We start from the raw sequence: 24,822 nt of genomic DNA, 5'->3' as shown, positions 1-24,822 counted from the left end.
CCCAACCCCTCCCAGCATCAGAGTCTTTTCCAATGAGTCAACTCTTTGCATGAGGTGGCTAAAGTACTAGAGTTTCAGCTTTAGCATCAGTCCTTCCAATGAACACCCAGGACTGATCTCCTTTAGAATGGACTGGTTGGATCTCCTTGCAGTCCAAGGGACTCTGAAAAGTCTTCTCCAACACCACAGTTCAAAGGCATCAATTCTTCGGCCCACAGCTTTCTTCACAATCCAACTGTCACATCCATACATGACCACTGGAAAAACCATAGCCTTGACTAGACGAACCTTTGCTGGCAAAGTAATGTCTCTGCTTTTGAATATGCTATCTAGGTTGGTCATAACTTTCCTTCCAAGGAGTAAGTGTCTTTTAATTTAGGCGGTGTCCTTCCGTAGTTTTCCTCAATCTTTTACCTATTTCATGAGACTTCTGTGTCTTGTTTTGTTAGGATTGATAGGTTTGAAGGTTGAAAAGAAGGACTTGTCGTTTACGGGATGTCGCCACTCTGCTAACTTTTTGAGGCTTGTGATGTGGTGTGATTCTCCAGCATAGCCTCTAAATATTCAGTTCTTAAAAAGCAGTTCGACAACCTAACCACAGCAAAGAGGGCTCCCACCTTTCCTCTTGAACAAAAGCTATGCACTTTTGGGAGAGGAGTGGGGCATCGCCGTGGAGGTAAGGTTTGAAAAATGGAGTGATGGAGAATCAAGTGCCAAAGAAGGGAAAATTTGAGAACTTTATGTTATGTACTTACACATAATATATGAGAAGTGTAAATTTACTGAATTAAAAAATAAAAAGGAAAAAGAAGGAGGCATTGAGAAAAACTAGGTGAGTTAAACACGCTATAGGAGGACTTGAGCAATAATAAGGGAAATGATGAAAGTGAAAGAGAAGAGTGAAAAAGCTGGCTTAAAGCTCAACATTCAGAAAACGAAGATCATGACATCTGGTCCCATCACTTCATGGGAAATAGATGGGAAACAGTGGAAACAGTGTCAGACTTTATTTTGGGGGCTCCAAAATCACTGCAGATGGTGACTGCAGCCATGAAATTAAAAGATGCTTACTCCTTGGAAGGAAAGTTATGACCAACCTAGATAGCATATTCAAAAGCAGAGACATTACTTTGCCAACAAAAGTCCATCTAGTCAAGGCTATGGTTTTTCCAGTGGTCATGTGTGGATGTGAGAGTTGGACTGTGAAGAAAGTTAAGCGCCAAAGAATTGGTGCTTTTGAACTGTGGTGTTGGAGAAGACTTTTGAGAGTTCCTTGGACTGCAAGGAGATCCAACCAGTCCATTCTAAAGGAGATCAGCCCTGGGTGTTCTTGGGAAGGAATGATGCTAAAGCTGAAACTCCAGTACTTTGGCCACCTCATGCAAAGAGTTGACTCACTGGAAAAGACTCTGATGCTGGGAAGGATTGGGGGCAGGAGAAGAAGGGGACGACAGAGGATGAGATGGCTGGATGGCATCACCGACTTGATGGACATGAGTTTGAGTGAACTCTGGGAATTGGTGATGGACAGGGAGGCCTGGCGTGCTGCGATTCATGGGGTCGCAAAGAGTTGGACACAACTGAGCTACTGAACTGAACTGAACTGAAGGGAAATGAAAAAAATAACCCGAGGATAACTATATTCAAGTAAAGAAATATCAGAGGGGGGCCAGGATGGAAGATAATCAGATGGAGCTTACATCAGTTGGCCAGAAATAGTTTAGAAAAAGTTCCTAAAATAGATGAGGAAGGATAATAAAGAGGTGAGGAGGAAGTGTAGTTCACTTCCTCTTCCATGAACACTTTCCCTTATTCATTCAACAACCATTTACCAAGTGTCCACTTTGTGTTCAGCATTGTGTCAGGTGTAAGGCTCCTGTTCTTCAGAGCTCCATAATCTAATGGAAGAGAAAGACCTGTTCCATAAAATAATGGCAGCCTTGTGACAAGAGCTGTTATGAACAGTGGTGCCCTGGTCACTGTAGGGAAGCTGTAGACTAGACCCTAGCTTGAGAAAAAAGAGTTATAAATGTGTGCCTAGGTTTCCTAGAGGAGATGACATCTGAACCAACTGTTGAAAAGTGAATTGGAGAAGACCAGGCAGAGAAAATACAAAGGTCTAGAGACAAAGCAAAACGAAGCATTTAAACAGAATTGGAGTCCTGGCTTTCAAGAGAGGAACTATCAGAAGAGAGGTTGTTAAAACTAGTCTAGATTTTACAGGGCCTTGTATGTCATTCTAAGGAGTTTAACTGTAATCCCACAGAAGATGGGGAAGTTTGAAGGACATTAAGCAAGTAATAAAGCTACATTTGGATTTAGGAAGGTAACTCTGGCAGACTGGAAAACTAATTGCCGTGAGAAGTTTAGAGACCCCTTAAGAGGCATCTGAAATAATCTAGGTGAACAAATTCTGAGCGCTTGAAATAAGGCAGTGACAATAAGAAGTGGAGATAAGGGGAAGAATTTGAGATATTTAAGAACTTTTAGGGAATTCCCTGCCAATCCAGTGGTTAGGACTCTGCACCTTCACTGCCAAAGGCCCAGGTTCAATCGCTGGTCAGGGAACCAAGATCCTGCAAGCTGCCCAGCACGCGCCCCGCCCCCCAAAAGAGAATTTACAGCCCTTTCCATCCCATAGCGCTGTAATTTACCTGTCCTGTCTGCAAGCATAGACGAGCGCTGGCTTTATGGACAGGACTTTGTGTTCATCCTTGTGTTCATCCTCAGCGTCCACTCAGTGACTGGCGGAGTTGCTCTTGGTGAGGGCTGGCAGATAAGTTTGGAAATTAAATACTAGAGGGAGCAATATGAAGAAGTCAGAGGAAAGGAGTATGCCTAGGAGAGTGTTGCGAGGGAAAAAAGTGAAATGCAGGAAGTCCTTAAGGCATAGTGGATAAGAGGAAGCTCAAAAGCCATTCCCCATCTCTTCCACTGGTTCCCAATTCCTCGTCCTCGCAAGCCTCACGAGCTACAGCCAGCGTCCGGTTTTCCCGCCAGTTGCGGACGGCTCCGCCTCCCTGACGCTCAGTGGATAAAAGCCCTTCAGCCCTAGACTACGCCCTCTCTGTTGGCTCTGCAGCGTTTCCCCTCCTCTTCCTATACTTGGAGGACGGCCCACATTGGCTAAGCCACGCCTACTTCAGTGTTCCTCAGGTTACGGACTATATTGGTCCCGCCTCTTTCCGAGAAGGCTCTCGGTCGACCCCGCCTCCGCCCGCCCTGCCAAGCCTCCGCTCGGCTGTCGCCAGGGGGCGCAGCGCGACCCGCCCGCCGCCCTCTGAGGAGTCTGTCGCACACACCCCCTCCGCCCGGCGCTCTGGCAGTTCCCAGCCGACTACGCCTCCGCTCCGAGCCCGCCCGGCTGCTCCCGCTCCGACTCCGGGAGGGGTCGGGAGGTCTCGAATGGCCGCAGCAGGGTCTAGGAGGCCAAACGTGTAAGCTGACGGGCGTCATGGAGGCGGAGCAGCGGCCAACGACTGGGGCCAACGACGGGGCGACCCCTGGGCTGGAGGCTGCGCCTCCTGCTGCCCCGGCGTCTACAACCACAGCCTCGGGTCCGGTCCCGGGGTCCAGGCCCGGGCCCGAGCCCAAGAGGAGGCAGCTCGGGACCCTGCTCCAGCCCACGGTCAACAAGTTCTCCCTTCGCGTGTTCGGCAGCCACAAAGCAGTGGAAATCGAGCAGGAGCGGGTCAAGTCAGCGGGGGCCTGGATCATCCACCCGTACAGCGACTTCCGGTACTGGGGGTCCGGCAGGGTGGGCAGGGGACACAGCTCCCACCCCCAAGGCCGCGACACAGGAGCCGGGCCCGCCCCACCCTCCACGGACACTTCATTTCCGGCCCAGGGGTCCCCTAGTGGGCCGACAGAGTCATTTCCCCCAACCTAATTCTTGGGTAAAGGATCCCCAGCCGGAGGGTCTCGGTGACTTTTCAGGCTAGGGGCGCTGGAAGAGACCTGGAAGCGGACACCAGAGACCTGGGTTTCCCATTTAAAAAACCCGACACCCCACCTGGACCAAGGGGAATATTGGAATTAGAGACTGCTGTCTCCTCCAGTTCTGCTTGCTGGGGATCTGGGAAATTTTGTCATGTTCCGAAACTCAGGGTCAGTCTAAAGGAGAAACCGAGCTGTCCCCACTGTCCTCATTTCTACCCCCAGTACCAGCCTAGTTCAGCAGGGCAGGCTACCAAAAAAAAATAGGGATGCCAGGGGAGAAAGGGAGTGTCCAGACAGCAGCTCTGATCGCTGTCCCTGGTGCTGAAGACGGGATTCGGCGGGTTAGGGCCTGGACTCAGAGTGATTTGAGGCAGCAACAGAGGGGCAAGTCCACTGCCCATGTGACCACCGCCCAGGTGACTACCAGAGAGAAGGGATGAAGAGTGGGGGTGGGGCCATTCCATAGTCCCCATCAGGCTGTACCTCTACATCAAGGTCGCTAGGGGAGGAGAGCAACCCTGTCCTTGGAGGAAATGAAGGACAGCTTTTAGATGAGGCAAGGATATATGCAAAGCACCTATCCTGGGGAGCTAAATGAGCAGAGAGGATGAGGTGTGAATCAGGAGCCTGGAAACACCATTGGAAACCTAGACGTCATTTTAATCCACAGACATACACACTCCCTTAATGTTCTTTTTTCTCTCATTGTTCCTTTCACTCCCCTCTTTTTTACTGTCTCAATATCACCCTACTAGTGCACCTTTTCTAGTCTGCTGTGCATCTCCCTCCTCCCCCCTCCGTTTCACCCTCAAATGTATCCCCATAAACCATGTATCCCCGTTATTATTGTGCTTCTTCTCCATCCTCTCTTCTGTATCACCCGCCAGGCTTGTGACTGCCTGTGAGTCAGGCTGTGAAGATGCTCTATGGCAAGGCAAACCCTCTTTCCCTCTCCTCTCCCAGCTTACAGTACAGGATTTCTCCAGTGGCCAGGAAAGAGAAGAAGAGGAGATCCAGGGCTTGCTGTTGATTGAAATCACACAGGGCTTCCTGGAGGCCTGGACTTGGGGACCACCAAGCTTCATTCAGGGGCTGAAAGGATTGATTTTTTTTCAGGCAGAGTCAGAAGGGGCTGGGTCCTTGGTTGATGCTGCAACTAGGTGTCTCCTGAAATTGAAACCCCCATATCTAATTGGGACCTTCAGACTGTCCAATGATCTTCTTTGAATGACCTCTTCTTTTCACAGCTTCCACACAGCAGTATGGCTCTCCCCTGACCATGTCCTTGCCTGGGTGCAACCAAAGTCTCAGTGGGCATGGGGAGGTTAGGGGAGGAAAGGAGTGCAGAGCTTCAGGCTTTGCTGTCTCAGGATCTGCTGTGGAGCTTCTCTGTATGTGCAGCCCTGCCGAAGTGCTCTGAAGAGGGGAGGGATACATCTGAAAAGCTAGTTCAAACAGGAGGCAGGACAGACCATCCCCATCTGGGAAACAGATCCCAGCAGAAAAACAGGAACCATGAGTCCAACTGTGTTGGGAAGGAGGGTTGGGGTTGGGAAAGCTAGGGAAGATTTTCAGTCCTAAACTAGGAACGGGCAGAGAGCTGGAGATGGGTAAAGCAGCAGTCTCTTCAGAAATCTTGGGATAAAGAGTAAGTGAGTCATAACACCAACTAGTCTTGTACAACTCTGTCACATCCATCCACATCCATATCAGTGCATATTTTTTAATAGCCCTGTGAGATCAGCAAAAGATATTTATCTTTTTTTAACTTAAAAAATATTTAATAATAGTGACATAGATTATATACATATAATGAGGACATTACATATATATATTATATTAAAAATATATATGTGCATATTAGGGGTATATTTAGTAGGCATATATATTAATATATACAGTAGAGATATAGTAAATAGATAAGGCTGCTACTGCTAAGTCACTTCAGTCATGTCCGACTCTGTGCGACCCCATAGACGGCAGCCCACCAGGCTCTCCCATCCCTGGGATTCTCCAGGCAAGAACACTGGAGTGGGTCGCCATTTCCTTCTCCAATGCGTGAAAGTGAAAAGTGAAAGGGAAGTCGCTCAGTCATGTCCGACTCAGCAACCCCATGGACTGCAGCCTACCAGGCTCCACCATCCATGGGATTTTCCAGGCAAGAGTACTAGAGTGGGGTGCTATTGCCTTCTCCAAAATAGATAAGGCAGATATATATAAATAGTATAGTGTATACCAGGATGTATATGTGTGTGTGTGTGTGTGTGTGTGTGTGTGTGTACACACACACACATATTTGAAGGAGTAACTGTAAAACAAGCTCATATGTAACAATTGTCTAGGTCGAGAGAGACAACACTGGGGATACCCGGCAGGCTCCGTGCTGCTCTCACATTCCTTTTCCACAACCACTATTCTAACTTTTGTGGTACTTATTTCCTAACTGTTCTTTACAGTTTTACTACTTCTCTGTGAATCCCTAAATAATGCAGTTGAGTTTGATCAATTTTTGAACTTTTTGTGTGTGGAGTCCTACAGTGTGTATCCTTTGGTTTCTTGACATTAAATCTGTGAGATTCATTCCTACTGTGGAATGTAGGCTGCAGTTGGGTGACTTCACAGTCGTATAATATTCCAGGGCATCAGTGTATTTATCTACTGTGTTTATCTTATTTACATTTTTCTACTGATGGATATTTGGATTATTTCCAGATTTAATGCTGTTATACCTATATATATCTCCTGGAATCTTTCCCTTGAATGTGTATATACCTAGGAATAGAATTGCCAAGTTGCAGGGAATGCAAATGTTTGACTTTACTAGATAATTCCAAACTATTTTTCCAAATGGTGGTCCCAGTTTACACTCCCATTAGCTGTAAATGGTCACCCCGTTGTTCTGTATCCTTGTCCACTTTTGGCTGAGACTATCTGCCCTTAGTTTAGTGGCTGACTCTCATTGTGGTCTTACTTCCCATCCCACCCCTACCTTAGGTTTTACTGGGACCTGATCATGCTCCTGCTGATGGTGGGGAACCTCATTGTGCTACCCGTGGGCATCACCTTCTTCAAGGAAGAGAACTCTCCACCTTGGATTGTCTTCAACGTCCTCTCTGACACTTTCTTCCTGATGGATCTGGTGCTCAACTTCCGCACAGGCATTGTGGTAGAGGAGGGTGCTGAGATCCTGCTGGCACCGCGGGCCATCCGCACACGCTACCTGCGCACCTGGTTCCTGGTTGACCTCATCTCCTCTATTCCTGTGGATTACATCTTTCTGGTGGTGGAGCTGGAGCCACGACTGGATGCTGAGGTCTACAAAACAGCGCGGGCCCTGCGCATCGTGCGTTTCACCAAGATCCTCAGCCTGCTGCGGCTGCTCCGCCTCTCCCGCCTCATCCGCTACATACACCAGTGGGAGGAGGTGGGGTGGGGAGGTGGGCAGGGGGGGCTTGCAGACTCCTCCAGACAGCGATATGAGTGGGGCTCCTGGCAACTTTTTGGGGTGGGGCAGATGAGTGGGGCTTCCGAGGGAGGGGTGTCTCCAGTGTTGGTGGGGGAGAAACAGGGACAGAATGAGTGTTCAGGGGATTGGATTCACAGGATGCAAGGATGGTGGTGCAGGAGAATGGAGCATAGTTGCTGGACAAACACTGAAGGGTTAGTTAGACTCCAGGAGGAAGGTATAGAAGAGGAGCTAATAATTGTAGAGCGTGGGGAAGGCTGGAGTTTCAGCTTCAGGACAACAGCAGAGTTTAGTGGTTCAGAGTGTGAACTCTGCAGTCTCATTGCTTGTGGTCAGATCCCAATTTTACTATTTACTATATGAGGCCTGGTTTCCTTGTCTATAAAATGAAAATGTTAAATATATTTACATATGATAAGATTATAAGGGCTAAAGGAGTTAATACCTGTAAAGCACCTAGTGCAGTGCCTGGCACAGTAAGTTCTCAGTAGATTACCTATTATTATTATTATTGGAAGGGAAGAGAGCTTCTGGCACTGATCCTTATACATGCCCTGGTGCTGTTACACTGTGAATTGCCCTCTCTCCCCTTTCCCAGGCTATGCTTGGGCAGCTTGTGCAGCAGACCTTTTTGAGTTTCTGCTGTGGCACTTGCTGTGATTTGGGGCACATGATTTGCATCAGTTTTCCTATCTATGAGATGAGAGTAGTAATACAACCTCCTTTGTATTAGCTATATATGCTGTTTTATAGCCACAGTCTTAACATTCACAGAGGCTAGGGCCAGAGAGAAATTTGAAGAGAGAATCTGCAAGGCCAGGCATGGAAAAGTCTTGGCAGGGAGAGGTTCCTGTCCACAACAGCCCCTCCTCGGACTCCTCAGATCTTTCACATGACCTATGACCTGGCCAGTGCTGTGGTTCGCATCTTCAACCTCATCGGAATGATGCTGCTGCTGTGTCACTGGGATGGCTGTCTGCAGTTCCTGGTCCCCATGCTGCAAGACTTCCCTCCTGACTGCTGGGTCTCCATCAGCCACATGGTGGTGAGAACTCCCCACCGCTCAGCCTTTCCTGGGCCTTCCAAGGGCTCTTCTCCCTGAGCAGGAGGGGTAAACACAGGGGCCAAGTGGGAGATGGTGGAGAGATGACCATGAGAGGACAGAAGTGAGGAGGTGGGGAGGTGAGAGGAAAGAGGCCCAGAAGAAGTACTTGTATTGGAGGGGGGAGCATATGGGGAAGGAAACCTAGGGAGAAACTGCAGCTCCCATGCTATAAAAGAGGCCCCTTCTGCCTCAGGGCCCCCTAGAACCAAACCTCAGTGCCTCCCTTGGCAGGCAAGTTGAAGTAGAAGGCAGCAGACAGAAGGACTGAAAGAGAAAGTGGGAAGCGGGAGAATGAGGTTTTGAGGGGTCTGTGCCGAGCTCTGCAATACACTCTGCCCCCCAGAACCACTCATGGGGCCGCCAGTATTCCCACGCCCTGTTCAAGGCCATGAGCCACATGCTCTGCATTGGCTACGGGCAGCAGGCACCTGTAGGCATGCCCGACGTCTGGCTCACCATGCTCAGCATGATCGTGGGTGCCACGTGCTACGCCATGTTCATCGGTCATGCCACCGCCCTCATCCAGTCCCTGGACTCCTCCCGGCGTCAGTACCAGGAGAAGGTCAGCAGGGGCAGGAAAAGGAAGGGGAGGGGTGCTGGCGGCTGGGGAGCTCCACGTGGAGCCCATTCTGATGCATCCCTGTTGGCTCTCTGTGTCCTGCCTTGCCCCGTATCCATTTGTCCCGTGTGTACCTTTTCTTTGTACCAATGCACCTGTCCTTGGACTCCTCCACGTCTGGGTTTTCCTGTGACTGTGCCGTGTCCTCCCTGTATCCACCCTTACTCATATATCCTTTTGTCTCCATGTTTCTACCCTCTGGCTGTGGCCCATGGCTGTGACCTTCCTCCACAACCCTCCCCCCACCACACTGTTCTGGCTCCACTTCTGTCTCTGTGTTTTCTTGCCTGCTGGCCATCGGCTGGCTCTCCAGTACAAGCAGGTGGAGCAGTACATGTCCTTCCACAAGTTGCCAGCTGATACACGGCAACGCATCCATGAGTACTATGAGCACCGCTACCAGGGCAAGATGTTCGATGAGGAAAGCATCCTAGGCGAGCTGAGCGAACCACTTTGGGAGGTGGGACTGGGCGGGGCCCTGGAGGGAGGCTCTTCAACGACCTGGGCTTCAGGGACGACCTCTAGGGTGGGGACTATTAGTCAGCTGGGGCCCCTACAGCCTGTGGGGCCTGCAGAGGGCCCCATGGGAGTTCAGGCCTTTGGAGCACTTTTAGGAGTTAAGGTCTTCCTTGATGATCTTTCAGGGGTGAAGTATACATGAGGAGGGGCTGCAGGAATCTCTGTTGGGGTGGGGTGGGGTGTGGTCCTGCAAGGGCTCATGGGAAAGCTCTGAGGGCAGGAGCTTAGAGATGATCCCAGGCCGACTGAAGCATCCACATCCTTTGGCAGATCATGACCCCAGGGGTGGGGCTTCTGGAGACAGAGGAGCTTGATGGGGGCACCTCGGGGCAGGGGGCACAGCCTGCCTGACAGGCCCCTCCCCTGCCCAGGAGATCATTAACTTCACCTGCCGGGGCCTGGTGGCCCACATGCCGCTGTTTGCCCATGCTGATCCCAGCTTCGTCACAGCCGTGCTCACCAAGCTACGCTTTGAGGTCTTCCAGCCGGGGGACCTCGTGGTGCGTGAGGGCTCCGTGGGCAGGAAGATGTACTTCATCCAGCATGGGCTGCTCAGTGTGCTGGCACGTGGCGCCCGGGACACCCGCCTCACTGACGGATCCTACTTTGGGGGTCAGCAGGCCTCAGGGTGGGTGGGTGGGGGTTCTGGAGCAGAGAAAGGAGGGCAGCTGCTCCCATGGGTCTGGGTCTTCACCTGGCTGTGCTCCAGGACCACAGAGTTCCAGCCCCTCCCCAGGCCTATTCAATTAGAATCTCTGGGTCTGGGGTTTAGAGTTCTGTAATTCTAAAGGCTTCTTAAGAGATTCTAGTGCATGGTCAGGTTGAAAATCCCTGGGCCAGTGAGATCCAGGGATCCCACAAGATGAGGGAAAGGTAGGAATATAGCAGTGCTATCCCAGGGGCTGGAGCTTTGTGGCTCCCTGGGGGAATGACTTGGTGGGGGAATCGGGGACCTAGCCTGTGGCAGTTCCACAGTTCTCCTTGATGCTGCCCAAAAGGGTCTGAGACTCATAATCTCTCAGTCCCCAAATCACCCACCACCTTCCAGCATCCCCACTGTGTTGCCCTTTGCCCTTTGGCACTGTTTTTCTCCTTCTGGGTTGCCTTGGTGTTCTTTCAAAGGGGAGGGAAGAGAGGGCACTGCCCTAGGCCTACCCCTTGGGCTAAAGCCATGGAGGTGGGGTGAGAATTACAGTGAAGTGGAATAACTAGGAGTGCAGCAAGACCTGCCTGTTTATCAGCTTTAATTTGGACAGAGGCAGGACAGTAATTATGCGGGAGAGTGGGGGTGCTTGGAGCACTCAGGGCCTCTGGATGGGTGGGGAGTCATAAGTTGCTCCCATCTGGGGAGGAGCCTGAGGAATCTGGGTCAGCTGCTGCAGGCCCAGTGAGAGGGAGTTCTGCAGACAGTGATCCTGAAGGCCTCCTCCCAACTTTGTCAGAGATCTGCCTGCTGACTCGGGGCCGACGCACAGCCAGCGTGCGTGCGGACACCTACTGCCGCCTGTACTCACTCAGCGTGGACCATTTCAACGCTGTGCTCGAGGAGTTCCCTATGATGCGCCGGGCCTTCGAGACAGTGGCCATGGATCGGCTGCGCCGTATCGGTGAGGTCCAGGCTGCGCCCTCACCCTTGTCCATGGCAAGGAGTCCCCAGGATCCCAGGGCACAGGCTCCAATGCCTTGGCACACCCCAGGGGACCCAAGTCCCAGCAGATGCCCCCCAGTAGGGCTCTCAACACACTGGCTCACTGTCCCTATAACTCAGCATCTCTGAACCCTGGAGATATCGCTCCAAGTTTCCATGCATTGAACCCTCCTTGCTTGAGTAGCAGTCCCTGATGCTCACCATCTCTGATACATACTCTCATCCCCTAACCCTCTTCCTTCAACCCTCATCTCCCAATCTCCATCTCCCAACTCCATCTCCACACACTTGATCCCCATCCCCTACCTTCACCCTGCCCGTGTCCCTTGACTCCATCTTGTTACCCTCATTCTTTTGATATCCAACCTTCATCTTGAATTCCTATCCTATCCTTAACTCCTTCCCCCTGGGATAATTTCTAGGTAAGAAGAATTCCATACTGCAGCGGAAGCGCTCTGAGCCAAGTCCGAGCGGCAGCGGGGGCGTCATGGAGCAGCACTTGGTTCAACACGACAGGGATATGGCCCGGGGTGTTCGGGGCCTGGCGCCCAGCACAGGCGCTCAGCTCAGTGGAAAGCCGGTGCTGTGGGAGCCACTAGTGCACGCACCCCTGCAAGCAGCCGCCGTGACCTCCAATGTGGCCATTGCCTTGACGCACCAGCGGGGCCCTCTTCCCCTCTCGCCCGACTCTCCAGTCACCCTCCTTGCTCGCTCTGCTCGAAGATCAGCTGGAGCAGGCTCCCCAGCGTCCCCCCTGGTGCCTGTCCGAGCTGGCCCTCTAGCCCGGGGGCCTTGGGCATCCACTTCCCGCCTGCCGGCCCCGCCCGCCCGAACCCTCCATGCCAGCCTATCCCGGGCTGGGCGCTCACAGGTGTCACTGCTGGGGCCTCCCCCAGGAGGGGGTGGACGGCGACTAGGACCTCGGGGCCGCCCGCTCTCAGCCTCCCAACCTTCTCTGCCTCAGAGGGCAGCGGGTGATGGCTCTCCTGGGCGTAAGGGCTCAGGAAGTGAACGCCTGCCCCCTTCAGGGCTCCTGACCAAGCCTCCAGGGACAGCCCAGCTCCCCAGGCTGCCAGTGCCTGAGCCAGCTACTCCCCGGGGCCCCCAGCTGTCTGCCAACATGTGAAACCTTTAGGTAAGCCCTTGGGTGCAGTAGCATACGCCTGAGGGCAGACACCTCTTGGGGACACTGAGGGGACCTGAAACACTGCCCTATGGGACTATCTCCCCTTAGTACCAAGAAGATGGTCTCTGTCCTCAGCTCAGGCACCCTGTAGCTTGACACCCATCCTAATCCATGCACCCATTCATCAAAGGTTCTTAGCGCCTACCATGTTCAAGGCACTGCGCCAGGCGCTGTATGTCTCCACTGCCAAGTAGAAGCGACTCCGAGTCCTCTGATGAGGGTTTTCCCCTAGCCATGGTCCTGCCAGGTGCAGGCCCAAGCCCATGCGCCCACCTTACTAAGCACAAGTACTTGCCATCACCGTACTGCCAAGTAACTAGATGTCTCTGTTTTCCTGTCCATGACCTTTCAGGTTCTGCCTGGCATGGTTAATCTTCCTGTCCGGCTAGCATAGCTGGGCACTGCCAACTACCCGTGCCCTCATTGATGTCAACAAATGTCTCAGGCCCCTGGTGTGGGCACCCACCTTTACTGCCATGCCTGGACCCTCCCTGTCTATATCCCGAGGGGGAACACACCTCCTACCGAGTTCCTTGTGCTTTCTGTCTCTGTGGTAGAACTACCTTTTTGTAAACTAGGAGGCTTCTCCTTCCTGTGCCCTTGTCCGGGTGATGGCCCCCTTGAAGCTATGGGATTGCTGACACCCCCTTATTTAGTGTGCCAGTCTAGATCCCCCCAGGTAGGGGGCAAGTGGCTGAATCCCTAGATGGGATTTTTTTCTTTCCTCCCTCCCTTATTTATTCATTTAATAATTTATTCATTCATTTGCTAATTTTATTTATTATCAACTCACTTTATCCATTTACCCATTCCTTTATCCATCCCTGCCCTCCCCTCCTACTAGGGAAGCAGGAACAGACAGGGCCCTCCATCCCAGCTCTTGTGGTCCTTGTGCAACTCCCATCAGCAGCAATACTTGAACACTCTCCCTATCTAGGTAGGACCAGGAAGGGCCATCTGAGATGGGGAGAAGGACTGTTCTTATTTTTAGTTCTTTTTCATTCCTGTTGAGTTTGCTGTTGGTGCAGGAGCAAGGGGAGGGACCGAGGTATCCAAGCCTAGGGAAGGGCAGGCTAGCCAGTACCTCTGCCTTCTCAGGGACAAGAGAATCCTGTAGCCCACCCCTCTGTCCCCACGTCTACTCTCCAGCATCAAAGAATGTGGGGCCAGGACCCTAACACTCCTTTTCTCCTAGGCGGGGAGTTCTGGGGTTCTGCGTGTATGGGAGAAGTTTTATATGGCTTCCAAACATCTGGGTTTAAAAAGAAAATAGAGACACTTGTTTTGCCTCCTGGTTTGTGTGTGGGAACAAAGTGGGCATTTCAGGGCGCAGGAGGAGGCCAGAACACCTGACCCAGTAAAGCATGGGATGGGTGTGAGAGCAAATGGGGAGTGGCCTGCAAGCCTCGAACTGGTGAGACACTAACGAGGTGTGCCCGCCTGGCTCCGGTGCTCCCCGGCTTCCATCTCTCCTAGCTTCCAGTCACAATGAAGAAAAAGGTGACACTGTCCTTGGGAGATGATTTTTAAGATGAGATTTTGTGGAGACTGTGGCCATGATTACCATGCTTCCCTCCCCTCCACCCTCAGCTATGGGAAACCTGGGGGAATAGAATTAATAGTTGAGCTGGGATTAAAGGCTCAGAGCATCTTAGGGACCAGTTGAGAGCATTAGATACAGGGAATGTACCATTGGTGCTGTTGGATGGCCATTGCTTAATTGGATACAGACTATTCAGGCCTGCATGAAATAGAGAAAGGGAGGGAGTGCCCTGGAAGGAAACTGGATGGCAGATGTGGCCTGGGGTAGGGAGGATTGGGAGAGAAAAGACTTAGATGTGGGGCTGCAGGAGGGAGTGGTGAGGGGCAGGTCCAGGGCTGGTTTGGTCAGAGAAGGAGGGGCACCTCAGGTTACGCTCAGCACCCGCATGATGTTGGTATGGCCAGAGCCTGGTTGCCAGCCTGTCACCACAATCACCAGGTCCCCAGAACTGAGGAAGCCACAGAGCTTTCCTGGAGGGGAGGAAGGAGAGAAGATGATAATCAGCCACTGAGGGACCCAGGCCAGCCCTGTAAAGAGAACCAGCCACCACCCTTCACCGCCTTCTTCAAGGGCACCCATAAGGAAGGAGGGGCCCGAGGCAAACTGTACAGTGCGCCCCACGGGGGCACTGCAGGGAGTGTGACCACTGTAGGAGGTGTGAGCTGCAGCTGTGCCCATGGGGTGCCATGGAGCATGTTGCTGAGTAGCAAGTCTATCCACCTGCATGGCTGTGCAGACGGAAAGAGGGAGAGTATGAGCATGTGCTGTGCTCAGTCACTCAGTCTTGTCAACCTCTTTGAGACCCCTAGGGACTGTAGCCTGCCAGGCCCCTCTGTCCATGGGGATTCTCCAGGCAAGAATACTAGAGTGGGTTGCCATTTCCTCCTCTAGGGGATTTTCCCAACCCAGACATCAAACCCAGGTCTCCCGCATTGCAGGCAGATTCTTTACCAGCTGAGCTACCAGGGAAGCCCAGGGTATGAGCATAGCAACTGTCAATTCGATTTCAGTTGCAGCTGCAGGACCCTGGGTCCCTCTTTCTCCTCTCATCTCTTGCTCCTTGTGTCATGCCCAGCTCCAGCCATCTGGTGGAGGCAGCAGCTGTGTCAACCACTTAGGGATGGCCCTGGTCCCTGCCCTTGCTCCCTCTGCCCTCTCTCAGCATGTTCCCCCCACGCTTGGAGACTCAAGTATCTCAGTCTTAGTGAATCTCACAGAGAAAACCTGGGACCAGAGGAGAGAAGCAAGACCCCTTGGGGGAGTGTAGGAAGTGGGGTTGGCGGACTCAGGATACAAATCCAGGGGAGGGTGGGAGGGAGCTAGGGGTCTCACCATTGTCGATGCCAAATTGGACCCGACGGTCCACATCATCGGCCCAGATGTCCTCTGGAGGTTCACGGTAGAGCACAGGGAAGACTCCTCGGCACAGGTGGGCCTGGCGGGCAGCCTGAGCAGAGCGGGTGACGGCAATGACTGTTGCCCGAGGTCGGTACCGGGACAGAAGCTGGGCTGAGCTGAAGGAGGCAGACAGGGTCAGCCCAGAATATTGGAAGAGTGTTGGGTTCGGGTTCCAGGTGCCACCAGTAAGCTGTGTGACCCTAGGTAAGTCATCATAATTTTTCTGGGCCTTAGTTTTCTCACCCATAAAGTGGGTGTAAGAATACCTGCCTTTCTGACCACATGGGGAAACTGTGAGATGACTAAAAAAAATCTATCAAATGAGATAATAAGGAGAAACCTCTTTGAAAAACAGAAAACCCTTCTGGGAATGCATCTTTATATAGTATTTAACTTAAAAAATGTTTCTTGTTAATCCTCATAATCCCATGAGCAAGTGGAGGAGGATTATAGAACCTGGGTGACCTACCCAAGATGTCATAGCTAAGTTTCAGAGCAAAGATTTGAATTCAGACCTTCTGGAGCCTTCTGTAATACCCCAGCATTGCAAGGCTTTGTGGGCTAAATGCAGAGGACCTGTTTCTGAGCCCCGGGAGCCCAGATGGCCTGGAAGTCAGTATACCCAGTGATGCCACCTTGCCCTCCCAACCCCTTGAGGAGATAGGCACAATTCCTGGTGTGCTCCAAGATCTGTCTCTCTAGGCTTCCAGCTCCCATAGCTGCCTCTCTTCTTACCCCAGAAAGATCTCTGATGATGAGACAAAAGTCACGCTTGGGGCCCATCCCAGCCTGCCCTGGACCCAAAGCTCTGTCCTGGTGTGTTCCCAGTGTTCTCCTCACCGGCCAGTTGTGGTCAGCACAATGATGGCACCAGCACAGCACTTGAAGGCAGCCTCCACAGCACCAATAGCGGTGACCTCCGTGGGATCCCGGCTCAGTGGTGCTGCCCGGCGTAGCTCCTCAAAGAGCTGCCGGTGGTACACGGCAGCCTCTGCCTCCCGGGCAATCTGTGGGCACCAGGAGGTCAGGCTGGGCAAGGGTATTGGGATCTGAAGGAGGGTGGTTTTCCAGCCCATTTGCCTTGCATTCTGAGCTCCTACCGCATGCTGCATCTTTACAGCCTCCACAGGAAAGTTGCCTTTGGCAGTCTCCCCTGACAGCATGATGCAGTCTGCCCCATCCAGAACAGCATTGGCCACGTCACTTGTCTCTGCCCGAGTTGGCCGGGGCTTAGTGATCATGCTCTCCAGCATCTGGGGGATATCTTGAGGTCAGAACTGTAGGAGTCATATCTGACTGGGGACCCTGCCCCGACTATGTCTCTGACATCCATGCTCTGAGGGCCCTGAAAACCAGAGTCACACTCACAAACTGTGTGATCCTGGCTGCTCTGTTTCCTCATCTGAAAACGGGGGTCACAGTAAGTCTTCATAGCTTTGTTGTTTGAGGGTCAAACATTGGACAGCAAAACGTGCTAGAGACCTAAGGTGTGTGTATTCACCCTCAGTGTTCCCAGACTCATAGAGGGCCCTGCCCCCAGGGCTCATGGCAGACCTGTGTAGCACAGACAACGGGCTTTCCCGCCAAGTTGCAACGGCCGATCATCATCTTCTGAGCCAGGAAAACCTTCTCAGCCGGGATCTCAATGCCCAGGTCACCCCGTGCCACCATAATACCGTCGCTCACCTCCAGGATTTCATTGAACCTGGGCGGTTGGGGAAGTCAGGGCTGGGAAAGACCCAAGAGAAGCCAGAGAGAGGCAGGCAGGGAAAGAGGAGGGAGATGGGGATACGTAGGGCCTGATGGGAACAAAGACCAAGTCTCACTTCTTTACGCCCTCGTGGTTCTCGATTTTGCTAACGATCTTGATGCCCTGTCCTTCCGGCCCCAGAGCATCCCGGACGGCAGCCACGTCGCTGGCTTTCCGCACGAAAGAGACAAAGACGATGTCCACGCCATGCTCCACCCCGAAGCGCAGGTCCTGGACATCTTGCTCGGACAGCCCGGGCAGGTCCACCTGGATGCCTGGCAAGTTCACGCCCTTCCGACTGCCCAGGACACCGCCGTTCTCCACTTCGGTCTCTAGCCCTTCCGGACCTGCGGGTATGGAAAGAATCCGCTTAGGTTAGGGGTGAGGGCGGGGGCATAGTCACAGCAGTGCGAACACCGGGCTTGGACCCGCAAGAAAACGGAATGATGTCTTATTTGTTTCTTCATGCTCAGCCTGGGCTCTGCACAGAATGGCACATGGACGTCTGTGGAAGAAACTTCTAACCCGCCAATCCAGCCCCAGCCCAGGGTAGCCCAGGAGTCTGGATGCCAGGGACTCGGGAAGGTGTGGTGGGAGTGAAAGGCGAAGGCGGGACCGAAAGGAAGAGGGCCCACTGCGCAGGACCAGGGCGGGAGGCCCGTCCGCACCGATTTTCTTGACCACTAGGGAGATGAGCCCGTCGTCAATGTAGATGCGGCCCCCCACCGGCATGACTCGGACGATATTGGGGTAGTCCACCCACACGGTGTTCGCGTCCCCGCGGGTCTGGAACTCTGGGTCCACGGTCACCAGCACCCGGGAGCCCTTCACTATCTCCACTTCTGACGCCGGGTCCTAGGGGCGGGGCCAGAGGATCACTGAGTTCGGCCTGCGGAGGTCAGAACTGGCCCCTCCCAATGCTCCGCCCTACGGATAACTTCCTTCACGCTGCACCGCCCCCTTTGCCGTCCCCAGAACAGGGCGGGTCGCGGGTCCTCTCTCACCCCTTGCAGGATCCCAGTGCGTATCTCTGGTCCCTTGGTGTCCAGGGCGATGGCCACGGGTCGGTAGCTGAGCGGAGAATTTGCAAAGCTCTCCACCGCCTCCCGGATGTTAGCGATGGACTCAGCGTGGTACTGGGGACCAGAACAAAGTGAGGATTTCAGGGGAAGCTGGCCGGGACCTTGGGGCATCCTCTAGCCCCACCCGTCTCCCCGTGGCCCCGCCCTGAACCTCGTGGGAGCCGTGGGAGAAGTTGAGTCTCGCGATGTTCATCCCGGCCTCGATCATCTCCTTGAGACGCTCCACCGAGCGAGATGCCGGGCCTGGAACCAGAGACCCGCCCGATTCAGACAACTTTCTCACCAAACCTGAGTGACAACCGAACCCATCATCACCCTCGGGGCCGCCCCAGGCCGCAGAAGTCCTGTCACCCGACCTTTGTCCCCTGACCCCACCCCGGCACACAGATCAGAGACTACGTTCCCCTCTCCAGCTAAGACCTGCCTCCTTGCACTGCAAGGCCCTAGAAGGGTGGGCTCAGCCAGGCCTGAGGCGACAGTGTTGCCTTGCCTTGATGTTCCGTGCTGCAGTGTGGGGGAACCCCAGTGAATGAGAAGGGGATGGGTGCCAAGCTTTAGAGCCTCCTTCCTGTTGGACTGAGAAGAGTTGAGTTCCATTCCTTCCCTGCTAGTAGGACAGCTGAGTAACTGAGACCCAGCTGACCAGCCTCTCCAGTCCCTCCCTAAGCCAGTTCTTCCACTTGTGTACTGGGTCTCCTTCTCACCCAATCAAAAACAGATTCAGCAGTTCCCCCAGTTCTCTATGTCATTGATGTTTTCCTTTTCTGTTAGATCATTCCCATCAGCATGTAAGCCTGGTGTTATTTCATGCAACAACAACAAATTCTCCTAATTTCAGTTCCCCCTCTAGCTACACAGCCCTATTCCTTTGCTCACCGGTGCAGCAAAATTCATGACAAGAGTTATCTCTGTATCCCCTCCCCCTTATTCTCCTTGTACCCACTCTCCATTACATCTGTTCTTGTCAAGGTCACCAACAGCCTCTGTGTTGTTGCTAAATCCAGTGGTTAGTCCTCATCTTAGCTGATCTGCCAACAGTATTTGACACACATCCTTGACATACATTCTTGGCTTGGCCTCCAGGACACCACCCCTGGTTTACTTCTACCTCACTGGCTGCTCCCTTTCAGCCTTAGCTCCCATCAGATGACCATTCCTCTTCTCTCATTTTCCTTTCACCCCCTTGGTAGTCTCAACTAGTCTCATGGCTTTACATACCATCAGTATGTCAACAACTTCCAAATTTACATATCCAGTTTAGACCCCTCTCCCCAAACCAGAGTTGTGTATCTGACTGCCTACTCTATACCACCCTTGCATGTCTAATATTTGCAATCAAACTCAACAAGCCCCAAACTGAACTGATCTCTCCTCCAAACATTTCCACCACAGTCTCTCCTGCTCAGTTGATAATGGATTCTTCTAGCGCCTCACACCAAAAAACTGCGACTAGTCCTTGACTCCTTTTTCACCCCCACCCCCACCCGATATCCAATCCATCATATCCTGTTGGCACTACCTTCAAAATACATTCAGAATATTGTCCCTTCTCAGCAGCTCCACTTCTACCACCTGGTCTAAACCAGAAATACTGTAGGAGCAGCTTGGGGCTCACCCCCACCCCCAACCTCAATCTACTTTCAATATAGCAGCCAGGGCAGTTCTGTTAAGACCTGAGTAACAGCATGTAACTCCTGCTCAAAACTCTGCAGTGGTTTCAGTTTCACACTACACTTGGAGTGAAACGCAACTCAAATTCTAAAAATGGCCTACTGAACCCTGCACGATCTTCCCCTTCCTCCAACCTCTTCATTTTTGCTGCTCTTCCCCTTGATGGTTTCCAGCCTCCTTGACCTAGGGCCTTGGCACTGACTATTGCCTTTGCCTAGAACTCTCTTCTCTCAGACATCTGTCTTTGCTCAGGTCTAATTTTCTCATCAATGGCTACCCTGACTCCCTATTAGGACTGCAACCTCCCTCCTGCCCTTGCATTTTAATACCCCTTACCATGCGTGATTTTTCTTTTTTTTTTCCCCAAAGTACTTATCAGTTTCTAATATACTAAATACTTTCTTTAGTTTTTAAATAACGTTGCATTTATTATTGTCGCACCCAGCTAGAGTGTCAGCTCCCCAAGGGTAGGGATCTTTGTCTGTTTTTTCCTTTTTTAATATTTATTTATTTGGTTGTGCTGGGTCTTAGTTGTGGGGTGTGGGTTCTAGTTTCTTGACCAGGGATTGAACCTGGGCTTCCTGCATTGGGAGCATGGAGTCGTAGCCACTGGACCACCAGGGAAGTCTCTTTTTAAAAAGAAAATAATTATTTTTACTTATTTGGCTATGCTGTGCAGGTGGGATCTACTTCCCCAGCTAGGGATAGAACCTGGGCCCTCTGAAGTGGAAGCATGGAATCCTAACCAGAGAAGTCCCTGTCTGTTTATTTCATTTCACTGACCTACTTCCAGGACCCAGTAGCTTATCTACCAAGAACTCAACAAATATTTGCTGGGCTTCTGAAGTTGTCCAGTGGTTAAGAATCTCCCTTGCAATGCAGGGGACACCAGTTTGATTCCTGATCCAGGAAGATCCCACATGTTTCAGGGTAACTAAGCCTGAGCAGCACAACTACCGAGCCTTGTTCTAGAGACTCCAAGCTGCAGATCCGGAGCCCACTTGCCCTAGAGCCCATGCTCTACAAGAGAAGCCACCGCAATGAGGAAGCCTGCACACTACAACCAGAGAGTAGCCCCTGCCCTCAGCAATTAGAGAAAACCCTCTTGCAGCAGTGACCCTGTGCAGCCATAAATAAATAAAAATTTAAAATATGTATTTATTTATTTATCCCTCAATCAAACAAGGAGAAGTGTCAAAGAACACAAAAGATGAGGCAGCATCTTGAGAAAAACACACGAGGCCCTGTGACGCTGCAGGAGGGGTGGGGGTGCTTACCGATGGTGGCGATGATACTGGTACTGCGAGCGACCACAGGCTCAGAGTCGATGTCCAGCAGGCACAGATGTTCCAGGAAGGTGTCTGCCATAGTGGCTGGCAGCTGCTGCCGCTGGAAGAAGGAAATGCCCAGCTCCTGAGTCATCTGGGCTACACTAGCCCGCTGCAGGTACCCCACAGGTCCTGCAGTACAAAGGGGCTGTGTGGGCACCTGACGCTGGCCCCCATCCTTTCATCTCAGTGTGCTTTCTATTCCTTCCCTCAGTTCTCCAGTTTTTGTTGAGTCTTCTGAGCTGGGCATTATGCATACATTAACTTATTTAGTCACCAGGATGCTAGCAAGCAGGTACTGTTATATGCTCTGTAATTATTCCCATTTTCTAGGTAAAGAAACAGAGGCTGAGAAAGGTTAGATCAGTTGCCCAAGTTTGTATAGCTTCTAATTAACAGAGATAAGATTCCCATTTAGGTCTGACTAACTCCAGGCTCAAATTCTTGATCACCTAGCTATCTGGTCCCTCACATCCTCAGACTTCTTGCCCTTTAGCTGCTGACTTCTCTCAGCCTCAGCCCCCTTTGATATCTAGTTCACAGTGGCCCTTCATTTCCAGGCTGAGAATCACCCAGTTCCCTTTCCTAACGTTCCTGTCTTCTTCCCTCCAGCCCCTGACAATTGACTGGCCTCCCACTCCCTCCTTTGAGTTTCCTCAGCCCCTTCAGTGCTCCTCCAGGTCCTGAAGTCTCTGTAGCTTGCCCTAGCCCAGCTCAGAGGAAGAGGAGCCCCAGTGCCAACCACACCATCCATGCCACTGCACACCTGCCTGTCTCCGGGGATCTGCTCCATACTGTTAACTGTCGGAGGCAGGAGGCCGGCTGGGTGGGGAATCAGCTCTGTATCCTGGTTAAAGTGTCACTGGAAGTCCTGTGCACCAGGGGCCAGAGTCCAGTAGTCATGGGAATGCCCCTTGGCTCCCAGGCTGCAAGCTCCCCTCTGCCTTGCCTATTGGGGTTGGGAGAAGAGGCCCCGACCGGGGTCTATAAATTAACATGAAGGAGACTCTGAACACAGATCCTCCCCAAATACCTCCTAGCCAGCAGCAAATATGGTCTATTTGTTCTCCCACCCACACTTGATTCCTACTTTCATTTCTTCCCTTCTCTTTAATGATATCTGATGCCTCTTCTTACCTCCTGGAGCCCCAGTCAGGATGGACTTCACTACATCCCGTTGGGACTTAGAAATCCATGACCAGAGCCAGCTGGGGAGCATGTTCTTCTGCACTGACAAACTTCAAAATTCAGAGCTGGAGCCTCCTGGACTGTGGAGAGAGAAGGGGGAGAGGATAACAAAACTGCTGGTCTTATCAAAAGGAGCCAGAAAAAAAGAAAAGGGACACACCCAGTGAGCCACCCCTATCTCCACGCAGAGTCCCTCCCCTGGACCTGCTGGCTCTCTGCCCCTGTCCTCTGGCATTTCTGCCCTTCTCTCATCCATTTTTCCTGATAAATTTTTAATCCATACATTCTGTCTTGTCATCAACCTGAACAGAGATTTTTTTTTTTCCAGTAATATGGTCCCTTTGAGGGGTTTCCCTGGTAGCTCAGCTGGTAAAGAATCCACCTGCAATGCGGGAGACCTGGGTTTGATCCCTGGGTTGGAAAGATCCCCTGGAGAAGGAAATGGCTACTCACTCCAGTATTCTGGCCTGGAGAATTCCATGGACCGTATAGGGATCTCGGGATCGAGACTGAGTGACTTTCACTTTCACTATGGTCCCTTTGTACTTTACTGAAGTTAGCCCTAGATGAATCTAGGAAGCAGGGGATCTAGTACAGGGACTGGAGGTTGAAGAAAGGGGATGGGGAACATTTTGATCATGCAATGCGATTCTCTAGAAGGGCTCTGATAGCACCATTGTCATTATCACATTGGCTCCTGTCTACTTCATGACCATTTGCAATATTTATTGAGCACCTACTCTGTGCCAGTTCCTAAGGATGCAGTGGTAAGCAAAACAGAGCCCATGCTCTTCTGTGGAATTTTTAGTATGGAGATGAGACAGACTATAAACAAGTGTTAAGCAAATAAATATATAACTACATACTTTGTAAGTTCTATGAAGAAATGGATCATGGTGCTAGAACAGAGAAGCCTGTGAGGAGAAGGGGATGCGTTTTAGATGAGGTGGTTGGGGAAAGCTGCTTTGATGTGATCTTATGTTTTTAACAATATTCATTTATTTGGCTATGCCAGGTCTTAGTTGCAGCATGCAGGATCTAGTTCCCTGACCAGAGATCGAACCTGGGCCCCCTGCACTGAGAGCATGGAATCTTAACCACTGGACCACCAGGTAAGTCCCTGAAGTGATCATATTTAAGTTGAGATTTGGAGGAGGAGAAGAACCAGTGGGGACAATTTGGCGCAAGGAGTTTTCTATGGGGTTGGAAATAATATATGCCGAGACTCTGAGGAAGGAAAAGCCTGGCACTTTTCACTTTCATGCATTGGAGAAGGAAATGGCAACCCACTCCAGTGTTCTTGCCTGGAGAATCCCAGGGATGGGGGAGCCTAGTGGGCTTCCGTCTATGGGGTCGCACAGAGTCGGACATGACTGAAGCAACTTAGCAGCAGCAGCAGCAGCAGCAGAGAGGGCAAGCTGTGGTGAGTGTAGAGGCGCATGGTCCCTGTGAAACTGGAGACAGAAGCAGGGCCTCGCAGGGCAGTGGTCTCATACAGGAGGGTGGCAGTCAACTGATGCTTGAGAGACCAGACAGTAGGTGAAGGGGGACCAGTGAGGCATTTTAGGGGAAGTCAAGGTGGGAGGACTAGCATAGTGGCAGTGGAGATGAAGAGTGGGAACCAGATCTGATATGTATGTTGGAGAAGAGCAGACAGAATGGAATGGTGGTGCCAAGTGAGGAGAGACAGAGCAAGGCTTCCAGACCCAAAAGGATGGCACTGAGGGACTCTGGCTTGAGCAGTTAGTTAAGGAAGGGAAGAGAGATTTGCAGGGGAAAACATTCAAGGTCTCTGTTTTAGATAGGAACCCGCCTGCCAATGAAGGAAACATAAGAGACGTGGGTTCGATCCCTGGGTCAGGCAGATCCCCTGGAAGAGGGCATGGCAATGCACTCCAGTCTTCTTGCCTGGAGAATCTCATGGACAGAAGAGCCTGGCCACTATAGTCCATAGCGTTGTAGAGTTGGACACGACTGAACTGATTTAGGAGGCACACAAGATTGCCACGTCAGTTCATCATTAAAATCAACAGGCAGATCATTGAATCTGTTCACTGAGCACACAGCATGTGCTGGTACAACATGCAAGGCTTTAAACACACCCTCACCTTTTATCATCATGACAACCTAGAAGCAAGGTGGGACAGATAGCCTGGTTTGTTTTATTTTAAGTTAGTTTGGCTGCATGTGGGATCTTATTTCTGCAGCCAGGGATTGAACCCAGGCCCTAGCAGTGAAAGCACAGAGTCCTAACCACTGGACTGCCAGGAAATTCCTCTAATAGCCTGTTTTACCGATGAGGGAACTCAGGCTAGCAGGGTGTGTTGGACTTCTGTTGCCACTCCACATCCTTTCTTTAGCCTTTCCACTCTGCTCTGCA

At 51.8% G+C, this 24,822-nt stretch overlaps 2 protein-coding genes across 2 annotated transcripts; one reads left to right on the top strand and one right to left on the bottom strand.

Moving 5' to 3' along the window:
* The first annotated feature begins 37 nt into the window (after nt 1-37).
* Nucleotides 38-13,763, top strand: HCN3 (hyperpolarization activated cyclic nucleotide gated potassium channel 3). Its single transcript, XM_061404006.1, has 8 exons — nt 38-3,738; nt 6,934-7,363; nt 8,289-8,450; nt 8,854-9,072; nt 9,443-9,589; nt 10,020-10,260; nt 11,091-11,255; nt 11,719-13,763. The coding sequence occupies exons 1-8, from the start codon at nt 3,455-3,457 to the stop codon at nt 12,420-12,422; spliced, it is 2,352 nt and encodes a 783-aa protein (XP_061259990.1). The 5' UTR covers nt 38-3,454; the 3' UTR covers nt 12,423-13,763.
* PKLR (pyruvate kinase L/R) lies at nt 13,243-22,540 on the bottom strand. Its single transcript, XM_061404025.1, has 12 exons — nt 22,392-22,540; nt 22,021-22,203; nt 21,204-21,315; nt 18,407-18,498; nt 18,178-18,309; nt 17,842-18,028; nt 17,250-17,520; nt 16,978-17,128; nt 16,524-16,676; nt 16,264-16,430; nt 15,358-15,539; nt 13,243-14,495 (listed from the first exon to the last, which is right to left on the bottom strand). The coding sequence occupies exons 2-12, from the start codon at nt 22,045-22,047 to the stop codon at nt 14,389-14,391; spliced, it is 1,581 nt and encodes a 526-aa protein (XP_061260009.1). The 5' UTR covers nt 22,048-22,203; nt 22,392-22,540; the 3' UTR covers nt 13,243-14,388.
* Between the last annotated feature and the right edge of the window lie 2,282 nt (nt 22,541-24,822).

Source organism: Bos javanicus, chromosome 3 (assembly GCF_032452875.1).
Source record: "Bos javanicus breed banteng chromosome 3, ARS-OSU_banteng_1.0, whole genome shotgun sequence".
Classification (NCBI taxonomy): domain Eukaryota; kingdom Metazoa; phylum Chordata; class Mammalia; order Artiodactyla; family Bovidae; genus Bos; species Bos javanicus.
The sequence above is the reverse complement of the archived record's forward strand: the minus strand, read 5'-3'. Positions and strand labels throughout refer to the sequence as shown.